The sequence below is a fragment of the Musca domestica genome, unplaced genomic scaffold (assembly GCF_030504385.1).
Source record: "Musca domestica strain aabys unplaced genomic scaffold, Musca_domestica.polishedcontigs.V.1.1 3, whole genome shotgun sequence".
NCBI lineage: Eukaryota > Metazoa > Arthropoda > Insecta > Diptera > Muscidae > Musca > Musca domestica.
In genome coordinates, this window is record NW_026712299.1 from 553,435 (window position 1) to 579,321 (window position 25,887).

The 25,887-nt window shown below is 36.0% G+C and overlaps 1 protein-coding gene across 3 annotated transcripts in view; it reads left to right on the forward strand.

Annotated features, from left to right (window-relative positions):
- Positions 1-325: 325 nt before the first annotated feature.
- LOC101889061 (CUGBP Elav-like family member 2) overlaps positions 326-25,887 on the forward strand; it is a 335,948-nt gene continuing 310,386 nt past the window's right edge. Inside the window, exon 1 of one of the 3 annotated variants that reach the window (XM_059124555.1) lies at positions 326-1,224. In XM_059124555.1, coding sequence (XP_058980538.1) covers positions 467-1,224 — 758 coding nt within the window. In that variant the 5' untranslated portion in view covers positions 326-466. The remainder of the gene's footprint in view (positions 1,225-25,887) is intronic. The other 2 variants (XM_059124557.1, XM_059124556.1) reach the window with 2 other exon arrangements.

Below are 25,887 nucleotides of genomic sequence, written 5' to 3' on the forward strand. Positions count from 1 at the left end.
GAAATGGTTTCATAGACTTTTCCACAAAAATACCACATATAACCACATCCTACATTATCACTTTAAATTAAAATTATTTGTATATTCTATATAATATTTTCTATTAACTAACAAAACAACCATCAACAAAATCGAACTTCATTGTTTTACTAATCGCAACTTTTTTTCCAAATTTTTTCTCTTCTCTCCCTCTACAAAAACTTTTCCTTCAGGCAACAAGACAGCAACAAAAGCGGCAAATTAAATCCATTAAAAAGTGAAAATTGAATTAGCAAAAAAAAAAAAAAAAAACTAAATAAAATAAAAATTGTAAAAAGAAAAGTGAAATATAAAAAATTAAATAATTGAAAATAGAAATCAAGAACAACAAATTAAAAGTGGAAAAGACACACATAAAGAGAGCAACAAAAATAACAACCCCAAAAGAAAACGAAAGGCAAACATTCAAAATTAAGAAGTTAACATAATGTTAAGTTCGTTGGATGCTTTGGCTAGTAAAATATCACCTGGCTCAGGAAATAATTCTCCGTCCCAGCAGCAGCAACAACAGCAACAAAGTCAGTCCGCACAGGTTCAACAAACATTGTCACGTTCCATTCTGCGAAGTCCTTTGTATCAGACAGATCTGAAGCCAGACATACACGATTGCCCAGACAGCCAGTCGAATCAGTCATTACGTTTAAACGGCAATCAAACCCACCACCCTCACAGCAATCACCACCATCATCAGCAGCATCATCATCACAACAATGGCCTCGATAGCAATGGCAACAAATTATGCCACATCACTCACAATTCCATACATCCCTATCACAAACAACCGAATTCGCCGAACAATGGTAGCAGTCAACAATATCACCACCAGCCGCAGCATCAGCAACACCACAGTCACCAGCATCAATCCCACCACAATCACCTGCTGCAGCAGGCCAAATTGGCCAACTACCAGCAATCATCGTCGAATTCATCGCCACCCACCACACCATTGCCGTTATCCTCATTATCACCCCAAGAGTGTGCCCAGCAACGACAGCAGCAGCATGAACTTTTTCAGCAGCAGTTGCAGCAGCAGCAGCAACAACAACAGCAACTACAGCAGCAACGACTCCAGCAGCAGTCATCAGCATCGGTTGCATCGCCTCCCATGTCACCGCCCACACCAACGTCCCAGTCTTATGACGAAAATGATTCCCAGCATGAATTTGGCAGTTGTCTGAAGGAAAAGTAAGTAAACAGAAACAACAATAAGAAAACACAAAAACAACAAAAATCCCAAAGCTTCCAACTCCCCCAAATGAAGTGCATTGTTGTCATTTGCCATTCATCCTAGTTTTTCTCTTTCGTTTCCTTCGCTCTCCCTTTAATTCTTTTTTTTTTTTTTTGTTTTTTTTTTTTTTTTTTTTTTTTTTTTTTGGTGATGTTAAGAATGTTGTTGCCTTCGTTTATCTCCTTCTATTTTGTCGTCGTTCATTGCCGCTTCTTTTTTTTTTTTTTTTTTTGTTTGCCTTTACCCTGATTTTTTCATTTCCCATCTGGCAGCTTTTCATTTTCCTCCCACATTGTTGTACTTCTGCATCTCATTGTAATTGGATAAAAGTTATCCTGATATCCTTCTGCGTTTTGTTTTTTGCTCTTTTTTGCTAATGTTTCATTCATTCAACTGCGTTTTCATTTTCATTGCATTTTTATACAAATCACGTTCAATATGGGAATGGATGGAGATGTGCGGTACATTTAGTTTGTCCTAAAGTTTGTAACTTCAGGGAATTATTAATATTTTTTTAAATATGCAACCATATAATTAATTATGGTATGTTCGGAAAAATAATTGTTTTCGATTTAAATTTTAAAAACGTTAACCCATTAATAATTATATAAGAGATTTGGGTTTTCAAAATGTTGATCCTATTTGAGAGAAGCTCCAGAAATATTGTTTCGAAACTACCCATTCTCGTAACATACTAAAATTTAATAAAAACAAGTAAAATAGCTGTAAGTTGAGCCGGGCCGAACTTTTAATACCCTCCACCATTTGGTAAAACTTTGGCAATTTCCAAAAAAAAAATCCGTTTAAAATTCTGTTAAAATCTTATAAATACCGAATGCCTATACGACGACGTAGACCAGCATAGGCAACTTTTATCATAATTTATTAGAATATTTAAATGCGAAACTTGAAGAAAAATCTGTTTATAATGTAGCAATCATCAAAATACCGAATATAGTGGGTACCGTTCTATGGGGGCTATACGAAGGCGTGGACCTACATGGCCCATTTTCTGTTTTATGCGGAAGTATCATTTACGAACTTCAAATACCAAATTTGGAACGATTCCGTTAAATAATGTCGCTAAAATCATGAAAATACCGAATATCGGGGGGTACCGTTATATCGGGGCTATATGAAGACGTGGACCTATATGGCTCATTTTTTGACTTAGGATGTAGTATCCATTACGAACTTCAAATGCCAAATTGGAAACAATTCCGGTGAATAATGTCGCTAAAATTATAAAAATACCGAATATCGGGAGGTACCGTTATATGGGAGCTATATGATAACTTGGACCTGCATCGCCCATTTACGAACTTAACCTGCCTACTGGTAAAATATACATGTGTGCAAAATGTTAGCCTTCTTTCTCAATTTGTTCGAAAGATAGCGTGATTACAACAGACGGACGCACAGACAGACAGACAGACGGACATGGCTAAATCGTCTTAGAATTTTACGCTGATCAAGAATATATATACTTTGTTGGGTCTGACATGAGTATTTCGAGGAGTTACAAACGGAATGACAAAATTAATATACCCTCCATAGTATGGTGGAGGGTATAAAAATTTAATTTGGATGTGGTGCGAAGGTATCAGAGAGAGTGTACCAATATATCACATTTTCCGACTGTATTGGTAATTCTCTTTATTAGAGGTATCCGAATTTGTATCCTGTGGTTTTGAGGTGCTTGTGAGAGTGAGTGCTAATCATCACACGGGATTATTGGAGACGTAACAGAAGGAGAGGACCGATTAAGTCTATTTTCGTACCAGACATAAAAATAACGGAAATTTTTTTGATGTTCGAATTCATTCGTAGATTACTCCCCTTCATCATTGAATTTATATAATACTATATATATTTGACCTTTTACCATACAAAGAGCCAATCTAATTTGTATCTGTCCATAATTTCACATTAGAATAGCGCTCATAGATCCTAAGTCTCCTTGGGCACTTCAGGATATTCGAAGTTGACCTTGGTAGGTCCCTCTGTCCGTCTATTTGTTGGACTGTCTTCTTAGTCAGCTGGTGGGCATGATAAATAAAAAAGGAATTATCCCATCCTTCACCATTTTCAAAAAAAAAAAAAAAAATCGGAAATGGGTGATATCGGACCACTATTACTACCCATTATCATTGAATTTATGTAATACTTTATACATTCGACCTTTTGCATACAAAGGCCAATATAATTTGTATCTGTCCATAATTTCACATTAGAATAGCGCTCATAGATCCTAAGTCTCCTTGGGCAATATACACTTCAGGATATTCGAAGTTGACCTTGGTAGGTCCCTCTGTCCGTCTATTTGTTGGACTGTCTTCTTAGTCAGCTGGTGGGCATGATAAACATAAAAGGAATTATCCCACCCTTTATCATTTTCAAAAAAAAAAAAAAAGGAAATGGGTGATATCGGACCACCATGTCGGTCTCCTCATCCAAAACACCTCAACATTTTGCAAAAAAAAAAAAATAATAATAATAATAAAAATAAATGGAAATAGGAATAAATTCTGATCGAAAACATCATCTAATTTACTTAAATACCTCGCACTTCTATATATTTATATCAGCCTTAGGTCTGAGTGAATAATTGACAATATCGGGCCCTTCTTTCTTCTAAGTCCACATAGGGCAACAGTAAATTATTAATGTAGACTTAAAAATAGAAGTTCCCTCTAGTCCGCATTTTGTGGACTTTTTAGGATTAAGTTTCTTTGAAGTAAAAAAATATATGTACATATCTGGTGGATACTACAGCCTATGACAGATAATTGTCTGTGTAGATCCACGCCTTCGTATAGCCTACATGTAACGGTACCTCGTATATTCGGTATTTTGAAGTTCGTAATGGATACTATAGCCTTAGACAGATAATTGTCTGTGCAGATCCACGTCTCCGTATAGCCTCCATATAACGGAACCTCCCGATATTCGGTATTTTGACGAATTCAGTAAGATTATACACCAAAATCGTTTCAAATTTCGTATTTGAAGTTCGTTATGGGTACTACAGCCTATGACAAAAATGTTTGTACGCAGGTCTAAATCTTCGTATAGCCCTCATATAACGGTACCTTCCGATATTCGATTTTAGCGACATTATCCACCGGAACTGTTTCAAATTTAATATTGAGTTTGGCTATATTATATACCAATTTTTTTATGCTTCGCATTTGAATATTGTAATGGCATATGACAAAAGTTGCCTATGCAGGTCCACATCGTCGTATAGACCCTAATATGGCTACATTCGGTATTTTCAAGATTATAACAGAATTTTTACGGATTTTATTTTTTTGAAAATTGCGAAATTCTTTCCAATTGATAGAGGGTATTAATAGTGCGGCCCGGCCGAACTTACAGCGTTTTTAGCTTGATTTTTTAAAATTTTTAAGTTCATAGCTAAGTTTTCTTCTTATTGGTCGATATAGATGGGGGTCATAATAAATTGATGTCCGTCAGTTTTAACCGCTCTCCGAGTGAATGGAGTCAAAAAGTTGATATCGATGGTGTATTTTATTGGATTTTCTGAAATTTTATATTTCCTGTCAAAAATGGTCAAAATTTTAAAAATTAATATTCCTGAAAAAAACTCACTAACCCAGTGCTTTTAGAAGCATATTATACCCGAAATGTTTGTAATTTGTTAGTATAACAGTCGTAAATTAGAAAATATTCTCAGTTCAGCTCAGTTTTATTTTTGATATTTTTAAAACATTTTGACATATTTTCATAATTTTTTTGAGAAATAATCGATTATTCATATATAGTTTTTAATATACTACCCGGTTTTAAAGTCTTTACTGCATATCCAAATATGCTTTATTTTAAAAGTGAGGTAAAAATAATTTTTGAAAAGAAAAAAAGAATCGACAAGATCTTTATAGCTTAAAAACAATGCTCTGACTTTGCTGACTGAATGTATCCCATTGTGGAATCTTCTCTCATCAAAAATTTAAATAAAAAATGATATTTAAACAATTGTTCCTCTGTAAAGTTCAATATTAAATCATTAAGCTTTGTAGGGATAAATCAGATTCGATGTGACCACACACAACATCGTTTTTCTTCTTCCTTCTATCACCATGGTAGCGTTTTGTATGGATTGTCGTTGGCATCTAGGGGGAGAGAGAATTTTCCTTTCTTTATTATATCGCTTAGTGTGTGTGTGTGTATCCCTGTGAGTGTGCTGTTATGTCTGTGATAGTATCAATTTACTAATTTTATTATTTGTTTGTAAGTAATGAGGGAAAAATACTTTAATTTAGTTTTTGGTATTCTCATTCTGACTGCATTTTCAGAGCAACAGATAAGAATGGCAGCATGGCGTTAGAATATAGCTGCAAGGGTAAAGAATTTTTTTTTTTTTTTGGATTTTCTACTTTCCTTAAATTTGTATATTGCTGTATTGTTGAATATGGAAATTAGTAGGGAAATATTTTGAGATTTAAATTGGTGACTATTATATTTTTATCAAATTTATAATTCAATCCTTAAATTAAGGAAAAACTTTTAAGTTTTGAAATACTTTATATTCAATATGTAATTTTTATAGCCTTTTAGCCACACTATAATTCATGAAGGGAGTATCTGATTTGATCCAAACTTGGAAAACGTTATATTATTGTCAAACTTTTGTCAAGATCGGGGATGGACAATATCGGTTTAATCCTTCTGGTACCTTCCCCACAAAATGTCAAAATTTTCATTGAAAATAATTTACTGCACAGAAACAGAAAGGATAATTCGATTTTTCTCTTACTTAATAAGTCCTAATAGTTGCAGTAGTTCTATATAAGATGCGAAAATGGGCAATATCGGTCCTCCCTATCAAGTACCTTTACCACAAAGGGTCAAAATTTTGAATAATTATAATTTTTAGAACATGTGACGTAAGTGTCCGATTGTCTTCAAATTACACACATCACAATATTTTTATTAACCCAACGTCCGGTCCACTCCTTCTGGTACCTCCCCCATAAAAGGACGAAATATTTATTATCAATAAGGCTCATAAAACGCGAAATTAACATCTCATTCCATTCAGACTTTGCACATCTCCATATTTCTATCAACACAAGATCTGTTCTGAAGTTGTTAGAAATCGGACTATTCCTTCTTGTCAAAGCGTCAAAGTTCTGACATAATCAAAGCGATTATAAAATCTGAAATAAGTATTCGGTTTTCTTCATATTTCACACATCTGATTATTTTTACTAACACAAGATCTGCTGTGAAGATGGGATAGACCGATATCCACTTCTTCGGGTACCTACCCCACAAAGGGTCAAAATTTTGAATAACCGAAACGATTTTAAAATCCGAAATAAGTATCCGGGTCTCTTTATATTTCATACATCAAATTATTTCTATTGACACTATTTCTGCTGTGAAGATCATATATATCGGCGCACTTTGTTTCGTACCTCCGCCACAAAGGGTCAAAGCTCATAAAACGCAAAATTAACATCCGATTCCATTCAGACTTGGTTCATTTGAATATTCCCATCAACACAAGATCTGTTGTAAAGATGGTAGGGATTGGACCATTTCTTCTGGTACCTCCGCCACATAGGATTCAAGAGATTGAACAACAAAAAACGCTCAAAGAAAACGAAATTAGCATCCAACTTTCACACATACAATAGGACAAGGCCTGTTGTGAAGATGATATACAGGGTGAGAAAAAAACTGCAAAAAATCAAACGCCATACTTTTTAAATTTTTTGTTAAATTTTATTGATTGAAAGCCAAAAATGTCGGAAATAGCATCAAATTTTAGAATAAGTGTAGATTTGTTCGAATTGGTCACCTTTGGCACGAATTATGGCCTTCAAACGGCCAACGAAACCGGTTCACGCTGCCCAAATGTTGCTCTGCGGTATTTTGGCCCATTCCCGGCGAAGTGCTTGCTTGAGGTGATCGATACTTTGGTATTTTTTAGTGCCAACCTTGCTTTTCAAAATACTTCAGATACAGTAGTCTAACGGATTGGCATCCGGAGATTCTGATGGCGATTGTGCGCTGGAAATGAAGAGAGGAACCTCATTTTGTAACTATTCTTGTGGGGGTGGCGCGTGCTGAGTGCGATGGTGCTGAGTCCTGTTGGAATGTCCAAGGTCTGCGGCCAAAATATTTGCATGCCCAAGGCTTTAATACACCCTCCAGAATATGTTCGCAACAATATTCGACATTTCTTCTGATACCACGGTCGATTAATACGAGCGGAGAATGATCATCGGCTGTTATGGCGGTCCATACCATCACCATGGCCGGCGCTTGAGTTCTGGTGGCCAACTGAAGGTGCACATTTTCAGCTGACCTCTTTGGCAAGTAAACACGATCATTTTTTTGTTTACAAATTGCTGGACAACGAATGTTATCTCATCGGAGAAAACCAAATTCGGCCAAAGCGAATCAACTCTTTAGCTCTTTTGAGTTTATTTTCTTTCTGTTGCGGTATAAGTTCTTGCACTTTTTGGAATTTCAATGGCTTTATGCCGAGCTCTTTTTTCAAAATTTGCCGAATGGAATATTGCGATGTTCAGCCCCCGAGCCATTTTTCGGCCACGGCGAAGCAAGTTTCGATCAAGTCGCTTCTTCTTTTCTTTTCGAACCATTTCTGCTGATGTTGCTTTCTTCTTCCGTCCACTTCTTTGACGTCGAGCTACGCTACCAGTCACAGTCACGGTAACGAGCGATGGTACCTCCAAAGATTTATTCACATTTAAATGCTGGAGTGCTCTAACGATAGCCACTTGTGGTTTTCCAGCCAAATATAAAGAAATCAAACTGTCACACTTGAATTCCATGAGGAATAAATTTTTTTCTAGAAAATTCTCACCAAAATGCTTTTTTGCGCTTGTAAACAATATAGTGAGCTGTCACTGGAATAATTTTAACACCTATCGGACGAGTGGCTTAGAAATGACAACAGTTTGAAGGTGATTGGAGTTTTTTCATCTCATCCTGTATATTTGCGAACCACATCCACAAAGGATGTAGGAGGTAACCAATATAGTCCAAATCTGTCACGTCGCATTATTCATACCATATTTATTTTGGTCCGATATGAAAAGTGCAATAATCGCCCATTCCTTGGGAACCACCTTCATAGAGGGTCAAGAATTTGAAAATTAACAAACAAAATTCAAAATATGTTTAAATAATCGAACATTGACTGAGGGTATACATTTGTTGGCAAAACCGACTGATATTTTTTAACTTCTTTTCTTTAACAAACATTGGGAAGTGTCTCCAATTATTTTTAAAAATATATATATTTTCATGAAACCTTTTACACGACAAGTGTAATAACGTTAGTGAGTCCAATTTTCCATCTTCACAAATGGTTTACATTTTGTTTTCCAACCACCTATTCATAGAAATCTATTCAAATCCTTTGCATTAAATAATGTTGAAATTATGTGCCTGTGTGAGTCACATATGCCTGTGAGGGGTGGTGGTGTAAATTTATGATGTGCTTATTTTACTTTGAAATGAATCATTTTCCGGTAGTCAAGCCCCAGGCTCATGTATTTAACTCTGACTAATAACACATCACACACACACACCCGCATACATATGTATATCAATGTATTTGTGTAGACTTCACACTGGTGTTAATGTTTCACAATATCTGTTGTGTGCTTTTAGGCAATTCATGCGACACATTCAACATTAAATGTTACATGTTAAAATTACAAATAAAACACACACAATATAAACGACATATATACAGAGGAGAACAAAAGTAGAAACGAACGAATGAATGAATGATTGCATGATGTCAACTATTTGTTTAGTTTAATATAAATATTTATTTGCTTGTCGTTCGCAATTACCCTCACCCATCCTCCTCAAGGCACCCATTATCGTCATCGTCACCCTCAATTTATTGTGGGTGTCTAGTTGTTAGTTCCTTTATTTTTTTGATCGTGTAGTTGCTGTTGTTGTTGGTTTTATCCACTTAGTGTTGGTTGGGGTTTTTTTTGGTTTATTGACTGTATCCGGCTTTTAACCAACAATGCCAAAGCCTATTAAGAAAAGTCATGATTTAATAGGATTTCCTGATTAAGCGATTTTGTTTGTTTTGGCACTAAGAAAATTTCGTAATAGAATTTTATGGGTGATTCATGGCAAAAAGGGTAATGGAAGCGGGAATTATGTGCCGGAAAATATCTTGGAAAATTTTAATTTTTTAATTGGATTTCAAACCCATTAACAGACTGTAGGGTAAAATACAGAGTTGCCCATATTCGACGGACCCATCTGGCAACGCCATAACTTTTGACAGAGATGTCACATCTCTTAATGACATACCGCGTTTGAAGCGTCAGTCCAAGCAGATTTTTACCATGAACCAATACACGCCACGCGAACGCTCTGAACATTAAAAAATGTGAGAAGTGCGCCTTCTAAGAACATCATTAAGCGTTTATACGAAAAATTTTCGACTGGTAAGGCACTTTCTAATCCGAAGAGGCCATATAAAAGTCGACCAAGGCGATCGGCCGAGAATATCGCTGCCGTACGAGCCAGTGTTGAGAGGTCCCCAAGAACATCCTAAAAACGCCGTTTTCAGCAGTTGGGCATAGCTTGGTCCACTTTACAACGGATTATTCGCATTGATTTGAATTTGATCCCGTACAAAATTCAATTGATGCAAAGAATGTTGCCTGCGGACAAGCCTCGTCGATTGGAATGTACCCAAAGGTCCGTCGAACATAGGCAACCCTGTACTAAAAATTGCAACTAAATGCCAAATGAATTTCCAGACCAATTTTTTACTTATACCCTTCACCATAGTATGGAGGGTATATTAAGTTTGTCATTCCGATTGTAACACCTCGAAATATGGATTTTAGACCCCGAAAAGTATATATATGCTTGATCAGTATAATATTCTATGTCGATTTAGCGATGACCGTCCGTCTGTCCGTCGGTCTATCCATCTGTGGAAATCACTCTAGCTTCCGAACGAATTAAAGTAGATTGATAAAATTTAACCCAAAGGTATGTTATGTCTGCAGGACTTTTGGTATTGAAAATTGACCTTGTAGGTCCAGGTTTTGGTATAGCCCCACTATAAAACTGTACCTCCCGATATTCGGTATGACTTAAGCGACATTATTCACCGGAATTGTTTCAAAATTAATATTTAAAGTTCGTAATAGATACTACAGCACAAAACAGAAAATAGGCCATGTAGGTCCACGTCTTCGTATAGCACCCATATAACGGTACCCCCCGATATTCGGTATTTTGATGATTTTAACGACATTATTCACCGGAACTATTTCAAATTTGATATTTGATGTTCGTAATAGATGCTACAGCCTATGACAGAAAATTGTTTTTGCAGGTCCCCGTCTTCGTAAAACCCCCTATATAACGGCACCTCCCGATATTCGGTGTTTTGATGATTTTAGCGATATAATTTACCGGAATTGTTTCAATTTTGGATTTCGAAGTTCGTAATAGATACTACATCCTAAGACAGAAAATGAGCAATGTAGGTCCACGTCTTCGTATAGCCTCCATATAAAGGTACCTCCCGATATTGGGTATTATTTACCGGAACTATTTCAAATTTAGTATTTGAAGTTCGTAATGAATACTACTACCTATGACAGAAAATTGTCTGTGCAGGTCTAGGTCTTCGTACAGCTCCCTTACAACGGTACCTCCCGATATTCGGTATTTTGATGATTTTAGCGGCAATATTCATCGGAATTATTTCAAATTTGGTATTTGAAGTCAGACATGGATACTACAGCCTAAGACAGAGAATTGTCTGTGCAGGTCCACGTCTTCGTATAGCTCCCATACAACGTTACGTCCCGATATTCGGAATTTTGATGATTTTTGCTACATTATTCACTGACTTTTTTAAGTTTTGCATTTGAATATTGTAATGGCATATGACAAATGTTATCTACGCAGGTCCATGTCTTCGTATAGTCCTTAATATAACAGCTACATTCGGTATTTTTAAGTTTTTAACAGAAATTTTAACAGAGTTTATTGTTTTTCAGAATTACCAAATTCGTTCCAAATGATGGAGGGCATTCAAAATTCGGCCCGGCCGAACTTACAGCTTTTTTACTTGTTTTTATGTTGTTTTCATATTTTAAAGAGAAGGAACAATTTTCCCAATTCGATATTGTATTCTTTTGCATTTAAATGTTTCTATTAAGAGTTTATTCACCGACTATTGCCAAATGGATAAACGGTTTTGCACAACAATTTGCTTACCACTGACTTGCTCTTATTTTAAAAAAGGAAAGGGGAAAGGAAAATAACATTTATATTTATATATATATTGTGTAACTATTTCATTGACATATTTGCATGCATGTGTGTGCATGGCAAGCAATTGTAAATTGTATTGTTTAAAGTAAATGCGCTTTTGACACGCTTCTATTGCTTCAAGCATTCTCTAGATGCATGTCTTTACGACTTTAGATTGCTTCGTTTCTTGTATGCAAAAATAAATGGCAATTTTACCCTACACGGCAAGGATGTGTAGTTTTGTTAAAAGAAATTTTTGTAAATATCGACAAATATGTGGTGAATTAAAAAAAAAACCTTAAGGAAAGGTCAAAAGTCGGGCGGGGCAGACTATATGATACCCTATACCACTATGCATATTCGGTAGAGCTCCCGTAAAATAAAATTTATATTGGAAATTTATGAGAAGTAGATCATACCAACTATGATATCATTATTTGAATGCGTGACTGCCGAGTAGTCACAATATGGGAACAATATTCAACTTTGAATCAATTCTCAAAAAATTTGACGGAGGCTTTTGTACTTCCAGTACCAAATAACTTTCCTGTATTGAGCATGATATGACTTTGATAAGGATTATATTCAAAAATATTTATTGGAGTAATATATATACCGGATTGAATTTCAACAAATGGAAAAATTCGGTTGGATATGAAAAAATCTGATATTAGATATAATGTGTGAGCAATAACCGTAAAATCGGATGAAGATGTAAATCGAAGCTATATAAAAATCTGAACCGATTTCGATAAAATTTGGCAGAGGAATTTTCGAGCAGTATCTAATGCCCGCTATCAAATATCATTGTTGTGGAGTGTATATTACGCATATGGGGAAATTAAACACCAAATCGGATGAAATCTGCCAATATATGAGCGCTATAGCTATATCTGAAACGATTTTCACCAAATTTTAAGTACTTTTTATTGAGACGAATTCAGTCCGAATTCCTAAGACTCAGTCCATTTGGGCTGATATTAGCCATTTGGTGCAAAAAAACCTGATATCGAATAATGATATATATTGGAGTTATATCTTAAAGTGATCCGATATCGATAACATTTTACAGAGGTATTTTGAGTTCCATAAAGTGCCTGGTATATATGAGAGAGCCACATCTGAACCGATTTCTGCACTTTCTGACTGAATTCTGTGGTATGTAAAAAAAATCAGGTCATTTAGATATTGGCCATATGGTGCAAAATAAACCTGAAATCCGATAAAGATATGTGAAGGAGCTATATCCAAACCTGAACCGCTTTTGTAGAAGACCAGAAGGTATTTTTATGGAGGATCAGAAGGTCTTCGTATAGGTCTTTATTTAGAAAACAGGAAAGACTTCGTATAAAAAACCGGAAAGTCTTCCTATAGAAGAGCGGAAGTTCTTCATACGGTAGACCCGATGACCTTCCCACAGATGACCGGAAGGTCTTTCCATAGAAGACAGGAAGGTTTTCCCTTAGAACACCGGAAGGTCTTCGTAAAGAAGACCAAAAGGTCTTCGTGTAGAAGATCAGAAGGTCTTCCGTATAGAAGATCAGAAGGTCTTCCTATAGAAGACCAGAGGGTCTTCTCATAGAAGACCAGAGGGTCTTCTCATAGAAGACCAGAGGGCCTTCTCATAGAAGACCAGAGGGTCTTCTCATAGAAGACCAGAGGGTCTTCTCATAGAAGACCAGAGGGTCTTCTCATAGAAGACCAGAAGAAGGTCTTCTCATAGAAGACCAGAATAAGGTCTTCTCATAGAATACCAAGAGGTCTTCTCATAGAAGACCAAGAGGTCTTCAAATAGAAGGCCAAGAGATGTTCTCATAGGAGACCAAATAGTCTTCTTATAGAAAACAAAAGTTTTTTCACAATTCAATTTTATATAGAATATCCATGTGTCGACCATACCTTCCTTTTTCACCTGTATCCTTTCATTTTGCATGCCGTGCCGAAATGAGGCGTTATTTCATTATAGTTTAATTTTAAAGCCAACTCAATATGCGAATTAAAAATAAATACATTTTATAAATTGTATTTATGGCCTCGAATCATAGCTCGCATATATATCCGACAAAGCGATTGTGTAAGTCACTCAAAGGAAAATCACATAATGGTGGAAATTGCGAATTATATAAATTGAGTATTTAATAGTTGTTATTTTGTTGGATTATCACTTAATTGGCAGAATGTTGAACATGGATAGTAGTTTACAGTGAATTATATAAATTTATAGATATCGATTGCGGAAGAGTAAAACTGATTATGGGAAGTTAAAATTTAAGAGTTTGCAATAAATAGAAAATAATGTGAAGAGTACTTTTTGATTAAATTATTATTTTTTGTTCTTGATTAGAGGTTTGGAGAGATTTTGATGTTTAATTTCTTTTTATCTAATACCGAATAAATTATTTTAAAACTAATTGATGCATTTTATGTGGCACCTTTGCTTATACCATCTTATATATTTAATTTCACCACCAACCTCCTCCGCCAAGTGACTCCATAAATAATGACAAATACCTAATTCATTAAATATCATTTAATTAAACATTTCATTCCCACGACTTCTAGAAAATCCACAATAATTAAATTTGTCAAATTGAATTGGTTTATTTTTAAGAAACCCCGTACGATACCCACCCACATTTCGCCCAATCTCTCTCTCTCTCCAAATGAGGAAGGTCATTTAACCATACCAGCAGCAATCATTCACCTAACGAAGTACACATGGTACACACCAGCCCCCTATGACTTTAACTTACCTCAGTCAACATTGCTACCCCCTTCGCAATGAAGGAGCACAAATATTTATGTTCCCTCATATATTGTATATTGCTTGACTAATTTAATGTTTTATAGCTTTTGACATATTGCCGATTATTTATGGCTTTCACAAGAAATCAAATATATACATGTATACACATGACCTGAGGAGGGAATGACCGGGCCTGGGAAATACATTTTTGTGATTTTTTTTTGAATTATGATGGTCCATTCATCAGGTTTTGATAAGGAAATTTGTGGAAATCTACTTTGGGTCCCTTATTTTTGTGAAGTGAGAATCTTAGATTTAATTAATTTAATATTGGTCGAAGGAATTGGATACTTATCTAATCCGGTGGACTCCGGTCATTTGTAAGAAAAATCTGCGAATGAGTGACCTATATATACTAATGAACCAGCAAGGAAAGTCAAGTCAGCAAGTCAAAAGTCTGTGTAATACTATACACCACTATGTAGAGCTCCAGCAATAAAAAAGTTTATATTAGCAATTTATGTGAAGTAGATCATACCAATTATGAACCTTATTTGGCTTATGACTTTAGAGTAGTCACAATTTGGGAACTATATCTAACTCTGAACCGATTTTCAACACATTTAAAGCAGGCCTTTAAACCTCTAGTTCCAAAAAAACATTGCTGTAAAGTGCATGATATGACTTCGATAAGGATTATATTCGAAAATATTTACTGGAGTAATAGATATACCGGGCTAAAATTCACCAAATGGAAAAATTCGGTTGAAAATGAAACAATCTATTCCATTTGGACTGATATTAAAATATCGAAGCTATATAAAAATATAAACCGATTTCGATAAAATTTTGCCGAGGTATTTTTGACCAGTATTTAATGCCCAGTATTAAATATCATTGTCGTGGAGTTCATATTACGCTTGTGAATGACTTAAAACCCCAAAACGGATAAAACATACATATGGGACCTATAACTACATTCGAACGTATTTTCACCAAAATTTGAAGTATTTGCTTCTGGGGTGAATTCCGTCGGAAGTTCCAACATTCAGTCCATTTGGACTGACATTGGCGATTTTGTGCACAATTAACTTGAAATCGATTGATGGGAGCTATATCTAAATTTCAACCGATTCTCACCAATTTCCACAGGATTCCTTCCTGGGCCAAACAAATACTGTTGCAAAATTTTATCCCAATCGGATATTAAATGCGACCTGCATTAAATATACATGGGGAGACGGAAGGACGGACTGACATGGATAAATCGACTCAGTAGGGTATAGAGAGTAATGTAAATGACTAACTGATTGACTTGACGATTCATCAACGCCCAGACGAAACGGCTGATGCTAGAATCTTAAAAAAGTCCGGGGTCAGATAAGGCTGGAATTTTGGAATTTCGTACTAAAATGGTACGAAAAGTATTAAAAGTTACTAAATATGGCATCCTTTTTTTTGAGAAACTAGAACTCTTATATTTGGAATGAGAGCCATTAATGGAGTATATGATAAATGTACCAAAGGGTTTTTAAAAATTGGCTTTATAGTATACGAAAAGTACTAAAATGTACGCATTTTATACCAATTCGTATCATGTAAACGATAAGAGCCAAAAACTTGAAATTTGGAAAGAGAATCAAGGTTAAGGAGTAGAGTCGATGTAAGCAAATAGTTTTGACAGCATGTGCTCATGTATACGAAAAGTACTAAACGGTACTAAATTTAGTACAATTTGAATTTGGAGGAATGGATGGAGCCTTGGAATTCTGAAATATGAATGAACATTACTGGCGGAATGTAGAATTGGCATATGAAGTAAGTCTTCGAAATTTGTACTAACGTGGACGAAAAGTACTAATTGCTACTAAATTTGGTAAAATTTCGATATGGGTGAACCAATTGATCTTGTGTCCTGAAATTTTGAAATAAGATTATTATATGATTGTACGATTGTGGTAAATTTGGAATCTCGAGTGTGGGATTGGGATATGTCGGACATTTTCGAAATTCGTACATTTCTAATTTGTACCAAATTTAGTACCCATAATCCGATAGGGCTGGAAATTTGTTGTTGCATTGTAGGACAGAGGTATGTAGGTAGTTTTGAAAATTCGTACTTATATGTACAAAATTTGATACAATTAAACTTTGGGAAAACCGATAGATTTGGATTCCTGAAATTTGGAAATAATATCTCTCTATTGGATTGTATGATGTGGGTAGTTTTGGAATTTAGTACTTATGTGTATTAAATGGTACTTAATTTGGTACAAATTGGAATTGTGGCAAATCGATAGAGGTGGATTTCTGAAATTTGGAAATAAGATTTCTAGTTTTGGAAAATTGAAGTGTAGGATTGTGGTAAGGAGGAGGTTTTGCTTATGTGTTCCAAATTTGGTATAATTTGGATTATTTGTTAACTAATAGGGCTGAGATCCTGTAGTCTGGAATTAAGATTACTGTTAGTGTATAGGATTGGGTTATGTAGGATCTTTTTTAAATGTGTACCCTTGTGTACTAAATAGTACTATATTCGGTACAAATTGGTATTGGGTGAATAGATTGTGCTTGAAATCTTAAATTAGAGTTATACGAAAAGTACTAAATTTGGTATTGGGTGAAGGAATAGAGCTCAAATCCTGAAATTCGATATAAATGTCACTGTTGGTGGCTGTGCTTAAGATATGGAGGAGAAATTTAAAATGCGTGCTATAATTGTACGAAAAGTACTAAATTGGGTATTAAGTAATAGAGATAGAGCTGTAATCTCGGAAATTTCATATTGAGGTATCTCTTTGGATCTGGAATTGAGATAGGGGGGTGGTTTTGAAAAAGTGTAGTATAATTGTTCGAAAATTACTAGTTAGTAATGTATATGTTATTGGCTGGAGGGTTTAGAATAGAGTTGGAATTTCGAAGTTTTGGTATTGGAGTCCCGGTTGGTGAACGAAAAACAAATTGGTACAATTTGGTATTGGGTAAACAGATAGTGCCAGAAATTTGCTCATGTTTAGCTTGGGCATATAGAGGTGGTTTCGGAAATGTGTACTATAATTGTACGAAAAATGTTGAATGGTACTATATTTGGTATTGGGTGATATTGGGGTCCCTGTTGGTATCTGGAATTGAGATATGGGGGTGGTTTTGGAAATGTGTACTATAATTGTACTAAATAGTACTAAGTTTAATACTGGGAGCAGGAATTTAGCCAAAATCTAGAAATTTGATATAAATATTGGTGTCTAGGATTGAGATATGGAACAGTGCCAAAATTATATTAAAGATACTAAGTGGTTATACATTTTGTATTGGGTGAAAGAATTGAATGGAATTCCGAAATTTGATATGGGGGTCCCTGTTAGTATTTGGAATTGAGATATAGAGGTGGTTCAGGAAATGTATGCTATAGTTGTAGAAAAATTACTAAATTTTTAAAAGTTTTGGCCAAAAGAATTGCCTGTGGGCCACTGAGCGATGGTTTTACTAATGTCCTCCTTGCCAAACTTCAAAATGAAAGATTTTTAAGACTTTTCGTTGAAATGGGTAATAATTTTCCAATCCATAATTTTTTTAGAGTAGCTTCATAATGATATATTGGCCTCGTATAACGGTACCCTCCGATTTAGGGAAATTTGAAGATCTTAAATGCACTTTTAATTGAAACCGACTGAGATTTGACATTTGGTGTTCTTAATGGATACCTGCTGTCCATCCAAAATAATGTAAATGTGGGTCCACAATTTGATATAGCTCCCATAAAACCCTACCCCCATTGTCAATTGTCAACATTGAACATGTTTTTGATATACAGGGTTGCCCATATTCGACGGACCTTTGGGCTCTTTGGGCCCATTCCAATCGACGAGACTTGTCCGCAGGCAACGTTCTTTGCGTCAATTGAATTTTGTACGGGAACAAATGCAAATCAATGCGAATAATCCGTTGTAAAGTGGACCGAGCCATGCCCAACTGCTGAGAACGGCGTTTTTGGGAAGTTCTTGGGGACCTCTCAACACTGACTCGTACGGCAGCGATATTCTCGGCTGATCGCCTTGGTCGACTTTTATATGGCCTCTTCGGATTAAAAAGAGCCTTGCCAGTCGAAAATTTTTCGTATAAACGCTTAATGGTGTTCTTAGAAGGCGCACTTCTCACATTTTTTAATGTTTTAAAAGCACGTTGAGTTTTCACAATTGACTTCTTCTGTTGAATGTAAATTTCAACTATTTCAGAGCGCTCGCGTGGCGTGTATTGGTTCATGGTAAAAATCTGCTTGGACTGACGCTTCAAACGCGGTATGTCATTAAGCGATGTGACATCTCTATCAAAAGTTATGGCGTTGCCAGATGGGTCCGTCGAATATGGGCAACCCTGTAGCTCCCAAAGAAACCTTCTCCAAATGTGAGAGACTTTGATAAAAATTTTCAACAGATTTTCATGTAATTTGATATTTTGGATCTTGAATACAATATAAACCTTCTATAAAATTATTTTAAGTGCTGCGACATTTTTGTAATCCTATCATTCTTTATAAGGCCCACCATTAGGCTTGCCTTGACTTAGTTCTCAACACTTCTCACATTTGTGGAAATTCAATTCACCCTCAGCCACCATCCATCCATCCTCGTTTGTTATTGTTGATTTTATAGGTGTAGTTTATGGAACAAATAATAATGGTTAACTGGAATGAAGGCTGTTAAATTGTGTGGGTGTTTGTGTGTAGTTTGTGGAAGTATGTGTATGTGTGTTATTTTATTACATAAATACCCAAAAACTATAAATGAGAACAACAAAGACTGGTGTACACCGAGTCATTTGAAAAATTATTGATTTAAATGTTCATTGTTTGGTTTGGAACAATAAAACAATGGGGGATCCTTGAAACAATATTAGCTTTAATAAATAATCAAATACAAACGTAGTGGGATATGGGATGGTAAAGGTGGTTGGCAGAAAATGGAAATTTCCTCTATGATTTGCACGATGGAAAGCGTTGTAGGTTGTGTGGCATGAAAATATAAAAAAGAAGAAGTTAAAAAGTATCAGTCGGTTTTGTCAACAGATGTATACTCTCAGCCTATTTTCTATTATTTAGATATATTATGACTTCTGTTATGTTTATTCAAAGATATATAGGGTTGCCCATATTCGACGGACCCATCTGGCAACGCCATAACTTTTGACAGAGATGTCACATCGCTTAATGACATACCGCGTTTGAAGCGTCAGTCCAAGCAGATTTTTACCATGAACCAATACACGCCACGCGATCGCTCTGAAACAGAAGAAGTCAATTGTGAAAACTCAACGAGCTTTTAAAACATTAAAAAATGTGAGAAGTGCGCCTTCTAAGAAAACCATTAAGCGTTTATACGAAAAATTTTCGACTGGTAAGGCTCTTTCTAATCCTAAGAGGCCATATAAAAGTCGACCAAGGCGATCGGCCGAGAATATCGCTGCCGTACGAGCCAGTGTTGAGAGGTCCCCAAGAACATCCCAAAAACGCCGTTCTCGCATTGATTTGAATTTGTTCCCTGCGGACCAGCCTCGTCGATTGGAATGGGCCCAAAGAGTCATCGAAATGGCCGAAAAAAACATGGGTCCGTCGAATATGGGCAACCCTGAATTCCATTCTCACACCAGACCTGGGGGTAGTAGAAATATTGTGATGAGCCTAATTAGAAAACAATCGGATACATACACCACATTTTATAAGAGTTATAATTATTTAAAATTTTTATGAGGGGAGGTACTTGATGGAGAGGGCAGATATAGTACATTTTCTCACCTGTCCTTGCACTGATGGAAATACAAGGTTTTGCAAAGTTGGAGCAAAATTGGATCATCCTTTATTTTTTTGTGCAGTAAATTATTTTCTTTGGTAATTTTGTAACCAGAAGAAATGGACCGATATTGCCAATCTCCGAAATCGATCTAAGTTTTATAATAATATTACGATGTACCAAGTTTGGGTCAAATTGGATACTTCTTTTAACTTTGAGAGTTATCCTAGGCACTAGCCAGCTAGACGGACATCGCTAAATCAACCCCAAATTCCCTCAAAACGGATTTGGTCCAAAGAGACCTAGGGTCAAAAACCATTATTTTGATGAGGCACGTTTTTCACTGGAAATAGCATCAATTTTTAGAATATGTTTAGATTAGTTCGAATTGGTCACCTTAGGCACGAATTATGACCTTCAAACGGCAAATGAAACCGTGACACGCTGCCCGAATGTTGCTCTGCTGTATTTTGGCCCATTCCCGTCGAAGTGCTTGCTTGAGGTGATCGACACTTTGGTATTTTTTAGTGACAACATTGCTTTCCAAAATACTCCAGACACAATGGTCCAACCGATTGGTATCCGGAGATTTTGGTGGCCATTGTGCGCTGGAAATAAAGGGAGGAACCACATTTTGTAACCATTCTTGGGTGCCGCGTGCTGAGTGCGATGGTGCTGAGTCCTGTTGGAATGTCCAAGGACTGCGGCCAAAATGTTTGCGTGCCCAAGGCTTGAATACACCCTCAAGAATATTTTCGGCATTTATTCAGATGCCACGGTCGATTAGTACGAGCGGAGAGCGACCATCGGCTGTTATGGTGGCCCACACCATCACCATGGCCGGCGCTTGAGTTCTGGTGGCCAACCGAAGGTGCACATTTTCAGCCGACTTCTTTGGCAAGTAAACACGATCATTTAGTTTGTTTACAAACTGCTGGACAACGAATGTTTTCTCATCGGAGACGGAGAAAACCAAATTCGGCAGTTCACCACTTTCGGCCAACCGAAGCAACTCTTTAGCTCTTTGAGTCTATTGTCTTTCCGTTGCGGTGTAAGTTCTTGCACTTTTTGGAATTTCAATGGCTTTACCCCGAGTTCATTTTTCAATATTTTCCAAATGAAAAATTGCGATATGTTCAGCTCACGAGCCATTTTGCGGCAACTGCGACGCGGGTTTCGAACAAGTCGCTTCAAGTCACTCTAGCTTCCGAACGAAATGAAGTCGGTTGATAAACTTTTTCTCAAATTAATATTATGTCTGCAGAACTTTTGGTATTGAAAATGGGTCATGTAGGGCCACGCCTTCGTATAGTCCCCATATAACGGTACCTCCCAGTATTCGGTATTTTGACGATTTTAGCGATATTATTCACCGGAATTGTTTCATATTTGGTATTTGAAGTTCGTAATAAATACTGCAGCCTAAGACAGAAAATTGTCTGTGCAGGTTAACGTCTTCGTATACCCCCATATAATAGTACCTCCCCATATTTGGTATTTTGATGATTTTAGCGACATTTTTTACGGGAATTGTTTCAAATTTCGCATTCGCACTACAGCCTAAGACAGAAAATTGTCTGTCCAGGTCACGTGTCCGTATAGCCATGTCCGTGTACCACAATTTTTTTCGGGATTTTGATGATTTTAGCGACATTATTCGCTGGAAATGTTTTAAAGTTCGTATTTGAAGTTCGCACTGGATACTTCAGCTAAGACAGAAAATTGTCTGTGCAGGTCCACGTTTAGGTATAGCCCCCATATAATTGAACCTCCATATATTCGGTATATCGATGATTTTTGTTACATTATGCACCGATTTTTTTCAAGTTTCGCATTTGAATATTGTAATGGCTCATGGTAAAGGTTGCCTATACAGGTCCGTGTCGTCGTATAGACCCTAATATAACGGCTACATTCGGAATTTTTAAGATTTTAATAGGATTTTTATCGGATTTTATTTTATTCTATTTTTTTATTTTTTTCAAAGTTCGGCCCGGCAGAACTTACAGCTTTTTTACTTGTTTGTTTTACTTTATATTAGCCTGAAAATGTGTTTCTCTATCTTAAATTGGATATTTTTTTCGAAATATGAAATTTAAAATTTACTTCCATTGCAAAAATAGCCCCTCTTTATTATCGACCAAAAATTAGTTTTTCATTGTGTCCTTCCATATTTTTTGTGCATAAAAATTTCTTCCTCCACATTTGAATTCAATCCCCAATTTCTGTGCGGAAAAAAGTGCAACCTCGACTAATAATAATTGACCATGAATTCCATCTATGGGTCTTATGTCCCTTATTTAATATTATTATATTTATCCCCCACAGTCTGGTCTTTTGTTACGGCTCAATTATTTTCTACTTTATTCCATTTGATCCGGGTAAAACCAATAATTGTTTCCAATCAAATAAATTTGTTTTTGTTGGTCAAATGCGAAATTGATTTCAGATGAAAATATAACAATGCCTTGGTAAGCAAAAACTCGTTGGGTGGCAGTGGTGGGTCCTAAGTTAATCACATTAACTGGTGCTGCGGGAGTATGAGCAATAATAAGTTTGGATTAGGCCATGTTAATCATACGCATCATGGACCTTTGGGGTTTATGTGAAATTTAGTGAGTTGGAAAAAAAATGGGGGATTATAACAAGGAAAAAAGGTTACTTTTAGAAGAAAATGTAAATATCTCCATAAGGTCGAAGGTCGGAGATGTGAGAGAAATTATAAAAATATTACTAACGTCCCCCCATACTCACGTTATTCAATAAATGCCACCATTCTCTCCATTAATCTAATCACCATTAAAACCAAACTAGAAAACAAACTTTTCAAATCTACATAAAATGGAATCAAATAAAATTCCCAATTCGATGCAAAAATGAAAAAAAGTTCCGAATTTTATTTCAAATCAAATGTGTGCAAAACACCATCTCACCCCTCCCCAACAACAACAAAATGCACTGTCCACCACGAGTGTTCGGCGTGTTGATGTTGGCCAACAAATCGTTAACTTTTCACATCTGTCTCCCACGCCACACCACCCCTCCTCTCTGATTCACATCCCAACTATGGCAAACATTGAGGTATGCATTTGGGATAAAACATAACCCAGCAACATTCCCACAGTTTTGTGGTTTAAAGTTCAATGAGAAAATTGCATAGCACCCCATAAAAAACGAGGCTAGATGCGAGAACATGAAAAGACAAAAGACAACGTTCGAAATGGAATTTATGGCTTCAAAAAAAAAAAAAAAAAACGGGGCGCAGCATCAAAAAATTAAACTAATAAAAAACACTTTTTTGCGGGCATTGTTCGTCGCCGGCTACAAGCAGAGTTTTGCAAATTCTCTCGTTTAAAGTTTGATGCTGCAAACCAATCGAACGATGTGACCAGAGTTTTTTTCCCTTTCTCCCCATCCACATTTTTTTTGTCTTTTCGAACACCAATAACTTAAAGCTTTTTTTCAGAATAACTTCTGCAATATTTCCAATATCCTCACTAAAAATTTATATTTTTTTTCCTACTTTTCCTTTATGGAACATTTTTTGTCGTTCTTTTCTCCACTGCATGCTAACAATTTTGCTAACTACCATTCGCTTCATTCATGCCACGAAAACTCTATCGAACTTTATTGAATGTAGAGGATTACTTGTTTTTTTTTCTCTGTCATAAGTATGTAAATGGAGTGTGTGTAGGTGGGTGGTTTTGTTGGTGGCCATGTCCATAATCGTTAAAACTGCTAACATGATTGAAATGAACTTGCAATTGTGAGTGGGTATGTGTCTATATATGCATTTGTGTATTTGTAGTAGGTTGATTGAACATCGAAAGTGGCCACTTACCATCCTCTAGACAGTCAATAATTCAAAAGGTCTGTCGTAGAAGAGGTTGTTAGTTTTCATTTCATGTGGGCCATGTAGTTTTTGGTAAGACCAAAACTTCTCTTTAAGGATGGTTAGCTTTTTAGAGCATAATAGGTTGTATCACAAATAACAGAGAGACATCTTCAAGAAGTTGGTTTCCAATTGAAAATTAAGGGTCAATTTGAATGAGACTACTCCACAGTGATTGCGAAAGGAAAACTTCTATTCATTTGTCCAAATTTTCGATTTTTAATTCAGAAAATTTATGTTTCTCATTCTAACCTCTTTCATATAATAGCTTCCAGTGTTCCTACAGGAGACCAACAAGTCATTTTAGAGAAGATCACAACGTTATATTTAAGAAAGTAAAAAAAGAACTTCTGACACTCCTTCAAAAGGTCTTTTGGCCTTTTGTAAAAATATTTTTAGCTTTCTTACTAGAAACTTCTTTACGACGAATTTAAAGTTTAAGGCCCAACATTTATTTATAGAAGTCCACATTGACCAAAAAACTTCTCATTGAACACCCAAACGATGCTTTTCGTAAAAAATAATCTTATTAGAATATCCAAAGATCTTTTGTTAGAAAAACACAAGGTCTTCTCATAAAAGCCCATAATGTATTCTGATAGGAGACCAAGAGGTCATACTATAGAAGACATCAATGTCAATGTCATTTTATCAAATACTTTTTTTTTTAAATTGGCGCATTGCGTGCATATTCCGAATGTGGGAGCTATAGCTATATCCGAAACGATTTTCTCCACATTTGACTTACTTGCTTCTACACTGAATTCGGTCGGATATACCAAAATTTAGGACTTTTGGACTTTTATTGGCCCTTTGGAGCACTATAAATCCGAAATTGGTTGGAGACATATATGAGAGCTACATCCAAATATTATATATAGCTCATAGAAATCCAGAAGGTCTCCTTATAGAAGACTAAAAGGTCTTTTTATAGAGGTCCACAAGGTCTTCTTATAGCAGACCACCAGGTCCTCTAATAGAAAACCGCAAGGTATTCTCATAGAATGCCAGAATATCTTCTCATAAAAGACCACAAGGTCTTCTCATAAAAGACCACAAGGTCTTCTCATAGAAGACCAGAAGGTCCTCTCATAGAAGACCTGAAAGTCTTCTCATAGAAGACCGGAAGGTCTTCTCATAAAATACCAGAAGGTCTTCTCATGGAAGACCATAGGGTCTTCTTATAGAAGACCAGAAGGTCTTCTCATAAAAGACCAGATAGTCTTCTCATAGATGCCAATTTTTTTTTTTCTCATAAAAGACCAGAAGGTCTTCTCATTGAAGACCAGAAGGTCTTCTCATTGAAGACCAGAAGGTCTTCTCATAGAAGACCAGAAGGTCTTCTCATAGAAGATCAGAAGGTCTTCTCATAGAATATCAGAAGGTCTTCTCATAGAAGACCAGAAGGTCTTCTCATAGGAGACCAGAAGTTCTTCTCATAGAAGACCAGAAGTTCTTCTCATAGAAGAGCAGATGGTCTTCTCATAGAAGAGCTAGAAGGTCTTCTCATAGAAGAGCAGATGGTCTTCTCATAGAAGAGCTAGAAGGTCTTCTCATAGAAGAGCTAGAAGGTCTTCCCATAGAAGAGCTAGAAGGTCTTCTCATAGAGGAGCTAGAAGGTCTTCTCATAGAAGAGCTAGAAGGTCTTCTCATAGAAGACCAGAAGGTCTTCTCATAGAAGACCAGAATTTATTATTTTTCGACCCTACATCATAAGTTGAAGGTATTATGTCTTTGTTTGTAAAAAAATTAACGAGATAGACCCATGGTAGCTTCTGATGATCTGCATAGAATTATATTCTGAGTCGATTTATTTTATGTTCGTCAGACAAAGTACAGGTCCAATTTATTTTGCGATCCGAAATTTGACACAAGTTATTTTTTT